Source organism: Cetorhinus maximus, chromosome 6, assembly GCF_964194155.1.
Source record: "Cetorhinus maximus chromosome 6, sCetMax3.hap1.1, whole genome shotgun sequence".
NCBI classification, from domain to species: domain Eukaryota; kingdom Metazoa; phylum Chordata; class Chondrichthyes; order Lamniformes; family Cetorhinidae; genus Cetorhinus; species Cetorhinus maximus.
Window position 1 is genome coordinate 96,876,575 of NC_135884.1, and position 19,163 is coordinate 96,895,737.

The 19,163-nt window shown below is 45.0% G+C and overlaps 1 protein-coding gene across 5 annotated transcripts in view; it reads left to right on the forward strand.

Moving 5' to 3' along the window:
• Positions 1 to 19,163, forward strand: part of nlrc5 (NLR family, CARD domain containing 5) — a 191,041-nt gene that overhangs the window by 133,003 nt on the left and 38,875 nt on the right. For all 5 annotated transcript variants that reach the window (XM_078544136.1, XM_078544137.1, XM_078544138.1 and 2 more), the window contains 7 exons: positions 2,490 to 2,573; positions 4,377 to 4,460; positions 11,753 to 11,833; positions 13,164 to 13,211; positions 13,423 to 13,506; positions 15,418 to 15,501; positions 16,909 to 16,992. In XM_078544136.1, coding sequence (XP_078400262.1) covers positions 2,490 to 2,573; positions 4,377 to 4,460; positions 11,753 to 11,833; positions 13,164 to 13,211; positions 13,423 to 13,506; positions 15,418 to 15,501; positions 16,909 to 16,992 — 549 coding nt within the window. The remainder of the gene's footprint in view (positions 1 to 2,489; positions 2,574 to 4,376; positions 4,461 to 11,752; positions 11,834 to 13,163; positions 13,212 to 13,422; positions 13,507 to 15,417; positions 15,502 to 16,908; positions 16,993 to 19,163) is intronic.

The window sequence follows — 19,163 nt, forward strand, 5'->3', positions numbered from 1 at the left end:
TTAAACATGGACAAAAGAGCTGAACTGCCGAGGTGAAATGACAGTGAGTGCCCTTGACATCAAGGCAGTATTTGACCAAGTGTGGCATCAAGGAGCCCTAGCAAAACTGGAGTCAATGGGAATCAGGGGGAAAGCTCTCCACTAATTGGAGTAATAGCTAGCACAAAGAAAGATGGTTGTGATTGTTGGTGGCTAATCATCTTACCTCCAGGACATCACTGCAGGAGTTCTTCAGGGTAGTGTCCTAGGCCCAACTATCTTCAGCTGCTTCATCGATGACCTTTCTTCCATCATAAGGTCAGAAGTGGGGATGTTCTCTGATGATTGCACAATGTTCCGCACCATTCGCAACTCCTCAGTCCATGTCCAAATGCAGCAAGACCTGGGGCAGGATTTTCAGGTCTCCAGATGGGCATGGCAGGTGGGCCCAGGAGTGGCCCACCACCCGCGATTGGCCCACAACTGCAATTTCACGCTGGCTGGCCAGCGTGAAAGGCGCACTCAGAAGCTCAGCGCTGCTGGGGTTGGGGTGGGAATTGGGTGAGCGCAGAAGTCTGTGCATGCATGGGGGAGCTCGCATTGAAAACTCCCTGAAGACAGGGATCTGCCTCAGAGCTGAAGAATTTTAAAATCTAAAATAAAGCTTTTGAAAAAAGGAAAAAAATGTCCCCACATACTTCTCACTTACCTGAACATAGACATAATAAAAATTTTGTCAAAACATTTTTATTTTTTTAAAATTAATGTTGAAACCTCATCCCACCCGTGGATGAGGTTTCTTAAATATTCCGAAGGCCGCTTGGCCAATTCACCCATCCGCTAACCGTAAGGTTGGATGGGCAGAGAAAAATGACAGTTAATTGAAACTTTAATGGCCTTAATAGGCCTCTTAATTGTCGGCGGGCGCGCTGCTGCCTCTCACGCACCCACCGGCTGAAATGTCAAACGAGTAAGCGATGATGTCAGGACACTTTCCCGACGTCTTCGTGCGCTATTTTATGCCTGATCGGGTCGGGCGCACACCCGCCCGTTGGACGTAAAATCCTGCCCCTGGACAATATCCAGATTTGGGCTGACAAGTGGCAAGTAATATTCACGCCACACAAGTGTCAGTCAATGACCATCTCCAACTAGAGAAAATCTAACCATCGCCCCTCGACCTCCAATGGCATTACCATCGCTGAATCCCCCAAAATCAACATCCTGGGGGTTACCATTGACCAGAAACTGAACTGGGCTAGCCATATAGATACTGTGGCTACAAGAGCAGGTCAGAGGCTAGGAATCCTGTGACAAGTAACTCGCCTCCTGACTCCCCGGAGCCTGTCCACCATCTACAAGTCACAAGTCAAGAATGTGATGGAATACTCTCCACTTGCCTGGATGAGTGCAGCTCCAACAACGCTCTGGAAGCTCGACACCATCCAGGACAAAGCAGCCCGCTTGAATGGCACCCCGTCCACAAATGTTCACTCCTTCCACCACCGACGCACAGTGGCAGCAGTGTGTACCATCTACAAGATGCACCGCAGGAACTCACCAAGGCTCCTTCCACAGCACCTTTCAAACCCATGACCGTTATCATCTAGAAGGACAAGGGCAGCAGACACACGGGAACGCCACCACCTGGAAGTTCCCCTCTAAGCCACATGCCATCCTGACTTGGAAATATATCGCTGTTCCTTCACTGTCGCTGGGTCAAAATCCTGGAACTCCTTCCCTAACAGCACTGTGGGTGTACCTACACCACATGGACTGCAGCGGTTCAAGAAGGTGGGCAATTAGGTTGGGCAACAAATGTTGGCCTAGCCAGTGATACCCAAATCCCATGAACGAATAAAGAAAAGGATATGATCCCTGCCTAGAACAATATATTCCTCCAATGTCTTTACTATCTCTCAGTCATATGTTTAACTCCACCCCCTCCAAAAGAAAAATCACAACTCAACGGATAAAGCCTGTTGTCAATTATATGCCCAGTAACAACATAGTGAGCACGGAGGTTTAGACTGCTAACAGCACCTCCAATTTGTCAGCACCATGTCTTTAAGTATTGATCAGAGATTGATCTAAGTTGCCCAGTGCAATAAAAGGTGACCTTGTAATTCTGCTGGGCAACCACCAATCTCCCACTGTAGCATCAGTGAGAGACCGGCGGAAACCTCAGGAAAACAGCATAGCTGGCCATCTTCAGCTATCTCCGCTGGGGGTGCTGATGGTTTCCAGCAGTATGGCTGGAGACTGGAGGGATTTCCATGGAATTTAAGAGCCAGTGCACTCTTCTACAGCTTCCAAGATGTGACATTGTATACATCCAGATAAAAAATCATTGCGCAGCCAAATTAAAAAATAAAGCCAAAATCTCAGCCAGGTAATAGTTTGTTTGAGACAGAAATGTGGCCAGTCTCCACACAGCGCTGTTGGACAGGTGATAATTCTGCAACTCCTGGGAAATATGGAATTGAACATGTTCTTGTTTTATTTTCCAGCCTGCAGAGGAATGGAGTTTCTCTTGTTGCTGTGAAAGGCCTCTTAATGGCACTAAAGGATTGCCCTAAAACACTAACGGTCAGGTAAGAGCCTTAGGTGAAAGGAATGATGAAGTCTTACTTATTTCCAAATGGTTCCACTTTCTAGCCCTTCCCTAAGAGCACTTCCTTTGTTATTACCGGCTTTGCATACCACTTAGCAATTCTGTCTTCTGGCATTGCGACTTTGTTCTCCAAATCTCTGCTTGTGAATTATCAGGGGAATCTTTTTTTGTTCTTTTTCATCTTTTATATACTGGTGTATTGAAAATTCCAACAAAGACTGAAGGAATTTCAATTCAAGATCCCAAATTGACTTCGGGAGCAGGAATTTCCTTGTGGGCTTCTGGACTCACCATAAGGCTCGAATGGGAAACAGTCCCAATTATGTGCGAAACTGTCACTTAATGTGATTTTTTGCCGAATTAACCAGATGGTGGCCAGAGGGTGAGGTCGTCATCCTTGTAGCTGGAGGGCTATAACAAATCTCAGAAATGACCTTTGCAGCTGGATCACATTTGAGAGCTGGGGCAGGGGAGTGGGGAGATGATAGCAGTCCATGTCCAAATGCAGCAAGACCTGGACAATATCCAGGCTTGGGCTGACAAGTGGCAAGTAACACTCGTGCCACACAAGTACCAGGCAATGACCATCTCCAACAAGAAAGAATCTAACCATCGCGTCTTGACGTTCAATGGTATTACCATCACTGAATCCCCCACTATCAACATCCTAGGGGTTACCATTGCCCAGAAACTGAACTGGACTAGGCATATAAATACTGTGGCTACCAGAGCAGGTCAGAGGGTAGGAATCCTGTGACGAGTAACTCACCTCCTGACTCCCCAAAGCCTGTCCACAATCTACAAGGCACAAGTCAGGAGTGTGATGGAATACTTGTTACTTGCCTGGAGGAGTGCAGCTCCGACAACACTCAAGGAGCTTGACACCGTCCGGGACAAAGCAGCCCGCTTGATTGGCACCACATGCACAAACATTCACTCTCTCCACCACTGACGCACAGTAGCAGCAGAGTGTACCATCTACAAGATGCACTGCAGGAATTCACCAAGGCTCTTTAGACAGCACCTTCCAAACCCACGACCGCTGCCAGCTAGAAGGACAAGGGCAGCAGCTAGGTGGGAACACCACCACCTGGAAGTTCCCCTCCAAGTCACTCACCATCCTGCGTTGGAGATATATCACCGTTCCTTTACTGTCGCTGGGTCAAAATCCTGGAACTCCCTTCCTAACAGCACTGTGGGTGTACCTACAGCACATGGACTGCAGCGGTTCAAGAGGGCAGCTTACCACCACCTTCCCAAGGGCAACTAGGGATGTGCAATAAATGCTGGCCCAACCAGCGAAACCCACTTCCCGTGAATGAATGAACTAAAAAAAAAAGATGGTGGGGTATCTTTCCATAGGGCTGCCTGTGGCTGAACTCAGGTGGGGGAGGGCCCCTAAGCCTGCCTGTTGCACTGGCCCCCAGATCTGCCATCAGGAGATTGCCTCCAGGTAATTAATCTGACCCCTGCTGCCTGTGGGGACCTGAACGTTGACTGGAAAATCCCACTCCGCTTCCTTCAGTCAGTCTTTAATTACTTCAATCGATTACCCACTGCCTTCGGGCACGTTGTCCCTCCCCACCCCATTCCGCCTGCAGGGCAATCACCTGAAGGCCAGTGAACCACCAGCCCACCGGGTGGCATTTATTTTTTTGTGCCCGTTTGCCTCCATTCCAACCCTAACGGGGGCTAAAGATCCTCCCCTTTGGTCACATTAGAATCTGTGGTGTTTAAATTAAATTGCAGATGGCGGCAATGCTGATTTTGGTTTGTATTTCAGGTTTGAAGAGCCGTGGATATATGGTGACGATGCTGCTAATCTTGTGCAGTGTGCCTGTTCCCATTTGAACATTGCAGACATTGGGTCAGTAAGAACTGAACGAAAGGAATGGATTATTCTGTCACCTATCTGTTTGAAATGTTGTAATGCCATTAATGGACTGTGTATTTGGCTGTTTAATTTTAAAACTTATTTATTTATTTCAATTCACTGGGGTTGAGGTGAGCAATGCTGGAAAATGGAACATTCTGCACACCTAATTCCTACTTTTTTAACCTCACCCACCTGGGCGAGATGAAACAGGTTAAGAACCATAGAACACTACAGCACAGAAAACAGGCCATTCGGCCCTTCTAGTCTGTGCCGAAATATTATTCCGCTAGTCCCATTGACCTGCACCTATTCCATAACCCTCCAGACCTCTCCCATCCATGTATCTATCTAATTTATTCTTAAAACTTAAGAGTAAGCCCGCAATTACCATGTCAGATGGTAGCTCGTTCCACACTCTCACCACTCTCTGAGTGAAGAAGTTCCCCCTAATGTTCCCCCTAAACCTTTCCCCTTTCACCCTAAAGCCACGTCCTCTCGTGTTTATTTCTCCTAATCTAAGTGGAAAGAGCCTACTCGCATTTACTCTGTCTATACCCCTCACAATTTTGTAAACTTCTATCAAATCTCCCCTCATTCTTCTATGCTTCAAGGAATAAAGTCCTAACCTGTTTAATCTTTCCCTGTAACTCAACTCCTTAAGACCCGGCAACATCCTAGTAAATCTTCTCTGCACTCTCTCAATCTTACTGATATCCTTCCTGTAGTTAGGCGACCAGAACTGCACACAATACTCCAAAGTTGGCCTCACCAATGTCTTATACGACCTCACCATAACATCCCAACTCCTATATTCAATACTTTGATTTATGAAGGCCAGTATGCCAAAAGCTTTCTTTACAACCTTGTCTACCTGTGATGCCACTTTCAGGGAATTATGTATCTGAACTCCCAGATCCCTTTGTTCCTCCGCACTCCTCAGTGCCCTACCATTTACTGTGTATGTCCTACCTTGGTTTGACCTTCCAAAATGTAACACCTCACACTTTTCTGCATTAAATTCCATCTGCCATTTTCTGGCCCATTTTTCCAGTTGGTCCAGATCTCTCTGCAAGCTTTGAAAGCCTTCCTCGCTGTCCACAATGCCTCCAATCTTAGTGTCATCAGCAAACTTGCTGATCCAATTCACCACGTTATCGTCCAAATCACTGATATAGACAACAAACAACAATGGTCCCAGTGCAGATCCCTGAGGCACACCACTAGTCACAGACCTCCAGTCTGAGAAGCAATCATCCACTACCACTCTCTGTCTTCTCCCACACAGCCAATTTTGAATCCAGTTTACAATCTCTCCATGGATACCAAGTGTCTGAACCTTCTGAACTAACCTCCTATGTGGGACCTTGTCAAAGGCCTTACTAAAGTCCATATAGACAACATCCACAGCCTTTCCTTCATCTACTTTCTTGGTAACCTCCTCGAAAAACTCTACAAGGTTCGTTAAACACGACCTACCACGCACAAAGCCAAGCTGACTATCCTTAATCAGCCCTTGGCTGTCCAAATAATTATATATCCGATCTCTCAGAACACCTTCCAATAATTTACCTACTACTGACGTCAGGCTCAGTGGCCTGTAATTACCTGGTTTACTTTTGGAGCCTTTTTTAAACAACAGAACAACATGAGCTACCCTCCAATCCTCCGGCACCTCACCCGTGGCTAAGGACATTTTAAATATTTCTGCCTGGGCCCCTGCAATTTCTACACTAGTCTCCCTCAAGGTCTGAGGGAATATCATGTCAGGCCCGGGGGATTTATCTACCTTTATTCGCTGTAAGGCAGCAAGCACCTCCTCCTCTTTAATCTCTATATGTTCCATGAAACTACTGCTTGTTTCCCTTCCTTCCTTATACACTATGCCAGTTTCCTGAGTAAATACTGATGCAAAAAAACTGTTTAAGATCTCCTCCATCTCGTGAGGTTCCACACATAGACGGCCACTCTGATCTTCAAGGGGACCAATTGTGTCCCTTACTATCCTTTTACTCTTAATATACTTGTAGAAACCCTTCGGGTTTACCTTCACATTATCTGCCAAAGCAACCTCATGTCTTCTTTTTGCCTTCCTGATTTCCTTTTTTAGTATTTTCTTACATTTTCTATACTCTACAAGTACCTCATTTGCTTCTTGTTGCCTATACCTGCTATACACCTCTCTCTTCTTCTTAACCAGATCGCCAATATCCTTTGAAAACCAAGGTTCCCTATGCCTGTTAACTTTGCCTTTAATCCTGACAGGAACATGCAAACTCTGCACTCTCAAAATTTCGCCTTTGAATGCCTTCCACTTACTGAACACATCCTTGCCAGAAAACAACTTATGCCAATCCACTCTTCCTAGATCCTTTCTCATTTCCACAAAATTGGCCTTTCTCCAATTTAGAATCTCAACTCGAGAACGAGACCTATCCTTATCCATAATTAGCTTAAAACTAATGACATTGTGGTCACTGGACCCAAAATGTTCACCTACACATACTTCTGTCACCTGACCTGTCTGGTTCCCTAATAGGAGATCAAGTATTGCATCCTCTCTCGTTGGTACCTCTATATATTGATTTAGAAAACTTTCCTGAACACATTTGACAAACTCCAAGCCATCCAGCCCTTTTACAGTATGGGAGTCCCAGTCAATATGTGGAAAGTTAAAATCTCCTACTATCACAACTTTCTGTTTCTTACATCAGTCTGCTATCTCTCTACAGATTTGCTCCTCCAATTCTCTCTGACTATTGGGCGGTCTATAATACAACCCTATTAGTGTGGTCACACTTTTCCCATTCCTAAGCTCCACCCATATGGCCTCTGTAGACGAGCCCTTCGGGCTGTCCTGCTTACGCACAGCTGTGATATTTTCCCTGACTAGTAATGCCACTCCTCCCCCTTTCATCCCTCCCCCTCTATCACGTCTGAAACAACGAAATCCCGGAACATTGAGCTGCCAGTCCTGCCCCACCTGCAACCAAGTCTCACTAATAGAAATAATGTCATAATCCCACGTGCCAATCCACGCCCTAAGCTCATCTGCCTTTCCGACAATACTCCTTGCATTGAAATAGATGCACCTGAGAACATTTCTATCACGTATGGACCCTTGATTTCTGTCTATACATGCATTCCTCGCTTGACCTTCATCCTCCTCCACCTCACTATCTGCTCTAACACTCTGGTTCCCCTCCCCCTGCAAATCTAGTTTAAATGCCCTGGAGCAGCACTAGCAAACCCACCCACAAGGATGTTAGTCCTCCTCCAGTTCAGGTGCAAACCGTCCCACCTTCCCTGGAACAGAGCCCAATTGTCAAGAAACATGAAGCCCTCCCTCCTGCACCATCTCCTTAGCCACATATTTAGCTGCATTATCCTCCTATTTCTAGCCTCACTAGCACGTGGCATGGGTAGCACTCCTGAGATGGTAACCCTGGAGGTCCTTTGCACCTAACTCCCTAAACTCTCTTTGCAGGACCTCCTCCTCCTTCCTATCCACGTCATTGGTCCCTACATGGACCACGACATCTGGCTGCTCACCCTCCTGAGAATACTGAGAACTCGATCCGAGATATCGCGGAACCTGGCACCAGGGAGGCAACAGGCCACCGGGATTCTCGATCTCTCCCACAGAACCTCCTATCTTTCCCCCTATCGAATCCCCTATCACTACTGCTCTCCTCTTTTCCCTCCCTCCTTTCTGAGCTGAGGGTCCAGCCTCGGTGCCAGAGACACGACCACTACAACTTGTCCCTGGTAGGTCGTCCCCACCAACAGTATCCAAAACGGTATACATATTGTTGATGGGAATGGCCACAGGGGTGATCTGCTCTTTCTGTCTATTCCCCTTCCCTCTCCTGACATTAACCCAGCTGCCTGCCTCCTGACTTTTAGGGGTGACTGTCTCCCTGAAACTCCTGTCTATTACTGCCTCTGCCTCCCGTATGATCCGAAGTTCATCCAGCTCCAGCTCCAGTACCCTAACTTGGCTTCTCAGGAGCTGCAGCTGGATGCACCTTTTGCAGGTGTAGTCATCAGGGACAATTGTGCTGTCCATGACTTCCCACATGCTGCATTAGGAGCACTCGACTGCCCCAACTGCTGCCTCCATTACCTACTCCTAATTTACTTAAAGGACTTTACCTGGCCCTATCCCACTGGGAGCAAGCTCGTCCTCAGCCTCTGCTCGCTGAAGCCTCTCGAGCCAAAGCCTCAAAGCTCCACTCCTTCACTGGGCCACTCGCCCACTGGCCGCTCACAGGCTGGCCGCTCCTCTTCAGCTTCCCCTCCTTTTATTTTCAATCTCCGCGTTCTTTTTCAACTGACCTGCCTTCAAGATCCACGCTCTTTTTCAAATGTTGAGTGCAAGAGTCCTTCTCCTCGATTCCCTCCTGAGTCGTGGTGACTGCGCTGACTTCTCCCAGAATGCTTCAGTCACTTCTCACCAGCACCCTCTGTTGGGTGCCCATGATATATCCTACCCAATTTTGGATTGGTTCCATTCAAGTCAACGGGTCCAATTTTAACACTGTTTAAGGAAATGGGTTTTGAGTGAGTTAAAATTGAGCCCAGTGTAAAGTCAGTCTGGGTGTAAATCAGGTATCCATGCAGAAGTACAAAAAGAACAGGCAGGAAAAGACAGTCTGGTCCATCAAGCCTGCCCCACACTTGTGATGCCTGGAGAATTATGATTAATCACTTCCTTCCTCCCCATAGTCATTGAATCTCCTGGGAGAGGGAAAGAAACAGGCCCAATAAGGGGGGGAAAAAAGAGCCTCTGGATATCTGGCATGAACCCACCCCATTCTGGCTGTGTCAACGTCTAGTATTCGCAGTTAGATAGAGTTTTCTCAGATGTGGAGGCAAGCTCCTGGAACTCTGTTCTAAAGTGCCTCTGTTTTCAAACTCAGAAAATGTGTCTCAGAAAGTGCAATATGATCTTTCCAATTTCTGCACCCACTTTCCTTGTGCTTTCAGTAAGCGCCAGTGCCACTTAGCATTGGGTTAGGGCCACATTTCTTCTTTCTGTGGACCTGTGCCCACTAGAACCTAGCACAAGATTGCCCAAACTAATTTCACTTAGGAGCCTTATAACTAAGAACACAGAAAGGAGACTTTTTATTGTGCCAGGCTGGGCTACTTGAATCAGATTACCAGAGCGGAATACGGGGCACTCATCCAATAAACTGCTTCCCGTCCCCCCAGACTGCTTGTTTTGATGCACAAGGCTGTGTAATTCAGTTTAAAAGCTGGTCTAACCAACTGGTTAAAATAGGAATTGCTTAACATTTTGCCAGATTTAAGAAACCCTTTGATTCAAGGACTTCCATAGCATCCAGCTTGGTAACAGCTTTGCAAGCTGTGTGTTCTAATGATTTTTAAGGGGTAGGTGTAAAGGTATATTCCCTCCATATTTGCTAGGAGTGTGGGCTCTGGAATTTGCCAAGCAGCAAGAATGATAATGTGGATAATGTTGGCTTTAGGTGATAATGTACGATGAGCAGTATCGAATCATCCACCCAGTTTATAGCTCTCCTGATTAAAGTCAATGCAAATCTCAGGAGAGATGTTATAAAATGCAGCCAATCGGATTTTGCCCCTCTTTACGTGACTACTTAAGGCAAAATAACCCCTAATTTTTCTCCGGGCCCCATTAAATGAAAAGACGGGGTGTATCCTGAAGAGGAAAATGGTAAAAATCTCTGCAAGACGCAGACTTTTAAAAAATGTGGTTAAGCACAAAGCACTCCTGCATCAGTAAATGCACTAATAGTGTTTTATTCCCAGAAATTAAATGGTTCAGGTAACGGGAAAGACAGATTTGCAGTACATATTGGATTTGCACTTTAAAAAAAATAAGTCTCTCATTTGGCCAACAGCAGAGCACCTGGTGGTGCAGCGACATTTCAGTTGCATTTGGTCTCCCAAACTTCGTTTTTTTCACTAATTTCCACAAAACCTGCATTGAAAACTTTCACACTGGAATAGTGAAGGAGAGTGTGAGCGGGCGCTGATTGCTGGGGCAATTGCTAGCCTATTTCAGGGATGTTGCCCCGAAACTGACGTTGGATGATAGGTGAATTGCAGTGTTTAGGAAATAGTTTGGTCTTATCTGTCTGTGGCACTTGAGGTTTCTTTGGTGGTCTTTTATGCTCGATGAAAAAGAAAGGAAAAGTGAAACCACTTGAAACCTCAATGGATCTCTTCAGATGCCATTTGTACAGTGTGGAACTGCGCTGCTGCAGCTACCTCGATGTGGAATCCGCCATGTGTGCCAAACAGCTGCCCGTGTGTAAAATTCTGTGCAAGCGCAGCAATTAACAATTTGTGAATCTTGACTTTTGCCTTTTTTTATTATTGTCTGGAGGCCTTTTGCAGTAACTGGAGAGGTTCTGGACAGCTGACCAATCAGGAAACAGCATTGTAGACCAATTTGCCAGAGATCATAGGAACAGGAGGAGGCCATTCAGCCCCAATAGCCTGCTCCAGCATTCAGTTAGATCATTCCTGTTTTGCAGTTCAACTCCATTCACCCACCTTTGCTTCAACACTCCTGATACCCTTGGCTAACAAGGGTATCATTCTCAGTCTGAAAAGCTCCAACTAACCTAACATCCACAACCTTTTAAGTGAGAGAATTTCAGATTTCTAATATGCTCTATGTGAAGAATTGCTTCCAGATTTCCCTCCGAAATGGCCAAGCTCCAATTTTAAGATATGTCGTCTTGATTCCCCCACCAGAGGACCTAGTTATCTACCCTATCAAATAATTAAAAAAAATTTAAACACCTCAATCGGATCACCCCTCAGTCCTCTATAAAGGAAATACAAGCCAGGATTATGTATCCTGGCCTCATAATTTAATCCTCAAAAGACCTGGTATGAGACAGGTGACTGACACTCAGCCTGGCTATGGCCAGAACATTGCCAACTGGCATCTTCTGGCGACATCTTTTCCTCTTTGCTTCCAATGATGCCACCATCTTGAGGTGATTCTCTGCTTCACAGGAGAAAACAGCGCTGCTACATAGAGGCTGTAAAGAATATTGAAAGAAAAGTCACTGTAAGAGGCTTTCTCTGGAGATTACTGCTATTCATTTACTGACTAACTGTTACCTTAAAGGTCATCTGCTATGGCTGGCCTCCCATTCTCACCAATTCATTTTAGTTCCAATTGTATGGGGTGCTTTAAAAATAAACAACCCAAGCTTTCTGTCCTGTTTGAGAATCTGCATTCTGTCGATGCTGATGTCAATGAAAACCTATTTTTGCAGGATAAAGAACAATAACGTTTTAATAAGGCTGATGGATTATGGTTGGCAATCTGTTGAGATGCTTCGGTATGACTATGACAGGTATGGAGATTGATGATGTTCCATAGAGTGTGAGCTGATCCCTGTTGGGTGCATTACTGGCAGCAACCACCACTCCCGCTGGCGCTGTTTGCAGTGTGCAGCTGCCAGCCCCTGATCGGTTGGCAGCTCCCGCCACTGTCCAATTAAGTGCCTGACTGGCACTTATTATGCCGGGCTTTCCCAAAGGAGGCGACATGGGGCTCTCGCCAGATTTCCAGGCGGTGGGCGAGACCCCCATCGCCTGCATTAAATACCATCTTCTGTTTCAAACACTGGGTCCGCTTTCCTCTCCCTCCATTTTACATAATGAGCAATGGAATTATATGTGGGAAACATTCATCTTACACTGTCTGCTTCTGAAGAGATTTAAACTTGTACAGGGCATATTTTAAGAGGTGGGAACAGCCTATTTCAATTTTTAAATGTATTTTGACTGTCTGATTTTTGACCATCCACTTATAATAGGATCTCACTCGGTTTAAATGAGGTTTTCTTCAGTTTTTCCCTCACCCAGGGGTGGAGAGGAGCTGAGATTTAACTATAGTCATGTGCAGTATATTCTCAGCTCCTAGTACTGAAAGAAACACAATAGCTACGTATTTATAACCAGACTGGCCAAAAACCTGTTTGCAGTTCCAGCGCCATCCTCAAAAAAAAAATTAGGATGTGATTTGTATATAGATCAACTAGAAATACAAGCAGGATAAACTTTTATCAATGACAAAACTGTACAATAAAGAGTAGCTCATCTGCTCAGCGCCTGCCATTGATTTTAATTCTCCTACTTGGGTTGATTTTAATCAGTGTTAATCACGCAGTCAATCAGTGTTAACTACGCAGTAATGGGCTCAGTTGACCTTCCCCTCCAACCACAAGCCCTTTTAAAGAGGTTGTTTTGTGGAAACTGCCACTGAGTGCAGTAAGCAGCAGTCCTAAAGGCTGTTTTGGGACAATGTTTTTGACAGTTGGTGTAACTGGCTCTACATAAAATACAGCGGGTTCACCTCCACCTCACATGTTCCTACTATATTCACAGTGATTCCAACATTGTAATCCCCTTTGCCTACCTGACACTGCCTCCTTGTGGATGAGTTGAGTTTGAGTGTCCCTGCGCCTTTATTAAACCTCCTGGCCCTGGTAAAATAAGCTGCATAGTGGTGGGAAGTGAGCACATGGGAGAAGCGGCAGAGATATGCAGTCTGTGTTTGACTGGACCATTTTGTGCCTGCAAAGGCACACTCCTCACCAAAGTTACACATTTGCAGCTCCTGTAGACGCCAGGGATACACAGTAACCAAAACTGACCTGAGATCTTTCTGATCCTTTCCAGCACCAGAATGGACACTGGAGCACAGCATCCTTCTCTGAGGTTAATCAGGTGACTGTTCTGTTTGATTTACTTTGAAATACTCTATCTGAACCCAAAACTACATTGTGAGGATGCTCAATTGTTGTTATTTTTATACCTTATATAACCTAGCTGACCTGTGGAGCACCTATGTACAAGATTTAAATTGTATGTGATGAATTGTTTATTCTTAACATTCCTGAGTGTCAAATAAATGCCTTTGCCCCTTATTTATTTTCAGTTTGTACCAGTGTGGAATTGAAGCTCTTCAACTTCTTCATCTTGCACCCATCATTAAACAGTGCTCACACTTATTGGAGTTCCAGTAAGTGTCCCACTTATCATTGCTTTTCGTTATATCACTGTGTGTCCATGTGTAGGCATGTGACGTGCTTGTAAACTGTGTCGCCATCCCATAGGAACACGGAAAATGCTAGACTAAGAAAAACTGAGGACCGTCGAATTCATCTTCTAACGACCTGGTAATCACATGATCCAGAGACAGCTCACAATCTTTCAGATCTTTTGTATGTAAACTGCAGGGCTTACTGAAGTGATTTATTTTCTGAATGCGAGTAATGCTAATAGTTGTATGCTGTTCCTACACATGTAACTATATGTGAGTGACAAACCACCTCCTACAATGTACCTCCTACAAATGTGTAGCAGGATTTCTTAGTGTAGTGTATTGTGGACAAAGCAATTGTTTTCTTTTTGCTTTTCACATAGGGGTGGAATTGCAAAATTCTATCCCCAAACACCAGTAAGAATCCAGGAACTTCTCATAATTGAAACTACATTGAATGTAGTTTATTAATGTAAAGCAGTGATGCTGCCCATGGCCTGCTTATAATGAGACCTTTGTCAAAAGTTTATGTACAACTAGTCTAGGTGCCTTCTGGCCAACGTCCATCTCTTTCCATCCACTACTTTGTCGTCCTCCTCCTCTAGCAATACAATGCCAGAATGACACAGTGGAATATTCACATTATTAACCTGTGATTTCCACCTTCAGATGCAAGTAACACATCCATCCCATAGTTATTAATCTGGGTGGGAGTGCTCCAATTCTCTCACTGTGTTATTATAATAATGCTGCCTATATTTAAATAAAGCATTCCTACATTCCACAGATATTATAAAGGAAGCTTGGGATTAATCCTGATTCATTATAAGAGTTTAATATGAGTAAAGAAGTATTATGGTTGTGTATTATGCACAGTTGCAATGAGCTGTATTACTTCCAATCTGGTGCTGATGCCAGCATGACATTGTTTTCAATAATGTGCAGACTTCTTGAATATTACTATTGCAAAACTCTGAATGTATAAAGGTTCTGACATTCACTGGGTCTCTAGCTCTTGTGCTGCATATGTGCTGTTGAATATTACATGGTGAATAAAATTGTGATCCTGCCCAAAGTAGGTCTTTGTCCCTCCTGACACACCATTTGGTGTTTCGGTGCCTCAAATTCATTTGTTTGTAATTGTAATTTTCTGTATCCAAAGGTTAAAGGCTTAAATCCCAGATCCAGCTCTGTAATCTAAGCTGATCCATCCAGTGCAGTGCTGAGGGAGTGCCGCATTGTTTTGGATGGGACAGTAAGCCAAACTTCTCTCTTCCTGATCAGTTGCTTGTTAAAAATCTCTCCGCACTAACTGAAGAAGAGCAAGCAGGTCTCTTGGTGTCTTGGCCAACATTCCTCCCTCAGCTACCATCGGCAAGAACAGATTAGCAGTTTTTTTGGGTTGTGTTGAATGCAAAATGGTTGTTATATTGAACCACAGCCAGATGAATTCACTGCGTGTAGACTGAATTGGACAGTTTCCAAGAGGAGCAGTAAGCTGCTGCATAAACTGCAAGTCTTTCTAACATCTGTATCTGTCATTGTGATCTGTGGATCTTTGAGGGTGTATCTTATCTGTTGTTGGTGACATTGCTGTGATTTAAAGTGAGGAGAACTAGACAGAATTGCAGCATGCAATGTACCTATTCAGTGACCACACCCCAATACCACTAAGCAGTAACCACTGGAAAAAAATTTTTAATACCTTCAGTATTGGGCTTGCTAGGACAAGGGTGAATACTAACCAGGTGCAGGTCAGCATCCACAAATCATCTCATGGATTTGCTATCTTGAGGTGTAAGTAATTGTTCAGTGATGGTGTTTGTGCTTGTTAGTGATGTCACTTTGTTCTCGCTTATGGAGTTACAGATCTCCCTCATGTACTTTCAGTTTATACCGAAACAACATTGGCAACAAAGGAGCAGAAACACTGGCTGAGATCCTTCCTGTTTTCCAGGGTCTGAAGAAGCTGAGGTAAGTTCTGGAATGGCCAGTGAGCTGCCGTTTGATCCCTGTTTTAAAAACCCTCAAGGATTTTTGAGAGCCAGTTGTAAATTTGTCAAATTTTGTATTAAATTGTTTCATAAAATGTACATAGAAGTAGGTGTTTCAGAGGCTATGTGCAATACATAATGTGAAGATGAGCAAGGTTCTATTTTTAATCCTCAATCTATTCTGAGTTAACTGTAACGATGGTAGAGAATCTACCGTAAGCTTCAGTGCTACTGGGCTAAGGAGTGGGAGGCGGGGGGTAAATTAGACAGCTTCCAATTGCTACCTGCTGGCTCTGACATGTTGGGTACCAAGACCAGGCTCAGCTGTGACCACTGCCAGCACTCTGCACTGGAGTTTTGCCGCGGGGTTGGAAATCGTCATCCTATATGGTTTTTTGAAGGAATGGCAATTACTGGCCAGAGGACACGGTCTCTGTCCAATTATGGAAGATAGCAGGCTTGCAAAGCTAGAGGGCTAATAGGAAGCTCTCCAGCACTCAGAGTGGCAGCCTGCCGATGCAGATAAGGGAGAGAGTGGGCATCTCAAAATAGAGTCCATTCAGCGATTCCAAAATTTTCACAGGCCAACTGCAGCTGCAGCTGTGATGATTTATGAACATCAGCACAGGAGCTTCTGGAGTGCTGACTCATCGCCCACCCCTGCCTGCTGCTGGGAGTCTACCTCTTTTCACTGACCACCGCGGGGATCCTGTCTGCCAGCTGGAACTTGTGGCTCTTTCCGTCTCCTTTCCTGATAAAGTTGGATCTCGCAATGAAAATCCGTCCCTCTACATCTGATCCCAGACAAAACAGTGTTCACTTGACTGAGATAGTGGAAGGCAGTTAGTGCCAGTGGAAGTATAGCTTAGCAAGTAGTTGGCACCTTTAGAAGAGAAGGGAAGACAATTAAGGGAAGTGGGGTAATAAGATGTGATTTGGAGCAGCTATGATTTTTACAAAGTGTGTCCAAGATTTGTTATTGTTTCTGGAGTTCATCACAGTGTATATGCTCCAGATTCTAAATACTTCTATCATTAGGTAGGTTTTTATTCTTGCCCACTCTGAGGCACCTAAGCCTCAACACCAAAGGACAAGCAGATAAGCTGCTCCTCAAGTTTTCTATCTTACTCTGAAAGCAGGCACCTAAAAGCTCAGTAGGATGGGTTGGAGCTGACTGCTTTTTCCTAATGACTTTTAAAATTGGCTTCTAGCCCCACTCTGAGAAAACCCTTCACTTTGCTGGCTTTAGGAATGTACTGTTTACATTGGGAAAGGCATAAATTATTTACCACAAGCTACGCCCTAATAACAACTGCCAACATAACAACACCTCCCTATATTTAACGTTGCTGCTGTGACCGCAATTACATCTCATCTCCCCCCGCAGCCTTGAATCCATTGACGTAAGTTCTAATGGGATGGTGAAGCTGGCAGCAGGACTTCGCAAATGCCGCAGCATCGAGGAGATAAAGTAAGTTTGATTTTTCTTTGATGTTATTATGTTCGCTTTATTTTGTTTTCTGGGTGACAGGATGCCAGCTAGCCCATTCCTGTGGCTTGCCACCTCATGGAGTATTTAAGGTGATTAGCATAGATGCCCTCTAGGGAGGGCACAAGGGAGAAACAAATGGGAAGGCATTCTGATAGGGTGAGATGAAATAGCAGGAGAGAGGACTCACATGTAGCATAAACAGTAGCGTACACTAGTTGGGCCAGATGACCTATTTCTGTGCTGTAAATTCTTTGGCGTGATTGATTCGTCTGGACCAATCAATTGCCGCCATGAACTTAGGAACAGGAGTTGGCCTGTTTCAGTCCCTCAAGCTTGTGCTACCAATCACTTAGATATCATGGTTGACCTGTGCCTTGGCTCTATATAACTCTTGCATTGCTAGCAGTTACTTCACCATCTCTGACCATGTCTTTCTCTGAACTTTGACTTAACAAGAAGAGAACTAGTGCAACCCCATCGGTTCCTTTTAGGTTTTCCTGTTTTCAAATGAGAACACCAATGGTTTTTAGCTTTTCCAAAGGGGACAGTAATTACCTGCCAAGCATGTGACTAGAACATCAACCTGTGGGCATCCTGCTCCAACAATGTACAGACAGTTACAGAAATGTCTTAAGGAATTTGGTTTCCAATATTTGACAAATACTGCAGCTAGAGGCTTCTATTCTTCAAGTGCAGGCACCTTTGTTTCATGTTCCTAACAAGTGACGAATGAAGCAACTCTTATATTAACAGAATAAAAATGGACTTCATTATATGCCTGGGGAAGATGCAATATATTTCCTAATTGTTTTTCAAACCTTATTCTACCCCAACTTATTTTTATCCTAATTTTATTTTTCAAGCGCTCTTATTTAGGTTGTGGGTTGTACCATCTATGAGCAGGTTATCTGGTCTTGGGCATCTGAAATTTGTAATCCTCAAGTCAACATTAGAAAATGGGCCAGAATGGCATGGAGTGAACTATCTTGCTCATCAGGAACACTGGGCTTGATCCACCTTCTGCCAGTATAAACACTATGGCTGGAATTTTCCACCCCCTCACGCCAGCGGGATCTTCCGGTCCCGCCGGTGTGAATGGAGATTTCAATCGCTCGCCGGCCCCACCGTGGGGAAGTGGGGTGGGGGGGGGGTTAGAAAATTCCGGCCTATGCTTCCTTCGGACCTCTCCTCCTGTACCCACTGCTTCCCCTGCCTCCCCATTCCTCCATTCCTCACTATTAGTGCTGCAATATTTAGCAAATCACAAGATCTCTGGGGCAGGGGAGGGGGTGGGGTGGGATCAGCTTATTCCATTTTGAAGCAAAATTTGTTTAAATTTCAGAAGAAAGAATAGACGGAATTTGATGAGTCCGTCTGCCCCAGTCTAGTGCTGAAGTCCACCATTAGCTCCTTGGAAAAGAAGCTGGATAACTATCTAATGGGGAATAGAAGTTACAAAGATAGCTGCAGTCTGAAATAGTTACACAATTGATGGAATGCGATAGAGCCTGGCTCTGGAGAGGTGGAGTTGCCTGGGCAGTCGAGTGAGTCAGTATCAGATATGGGGCTGAATTTTTAGCTCGTCAGGCGGGCACGCGCCCAACCTGACAGAGCGTAAAATGATGCGCCATATTTTGGTCAGCGGGCATACGCCAGAGTTGGCAGTGCACCCGGCGACCTTTTAAAAGGCCTATTAAGGTCATTAAAAAGGTAGTTAAAACAAATATTTCGCTGCCTGCCCAACCTAACGGTTGGCGGGCAGGCAGAAAGGCCAAGCGGCCTTTGCATTGTTTTGGAAACATCATCCACGGGCAGGATGAGGTTTCCAACAGCAAATAAAAATAAAATTAAAATTTTTAAATTTAATTAACAACATGTCCCTGTTCACATAACAGAGCCGCATGAGGGGACATGTTTTATAACATTTTTAACATTTTTACTTTTTATTTTGAAAACTGTTCATCTCCCTGAGGCAGCACTGTGCCTCAGGGAGATTTTCAAGCACATGCGCGATGTTCGCTCTTCCCCTCCTCCCCCCGCACACAGGCAGTGCTGAGTGCTGCCGCTCGCGTTTCACGCTGGGCGGGCCTTAATTGGCGGTGAAATCACAGTCCGGCCCCGATCGCAGGCGGCAGTCAGCTTCCTGACCG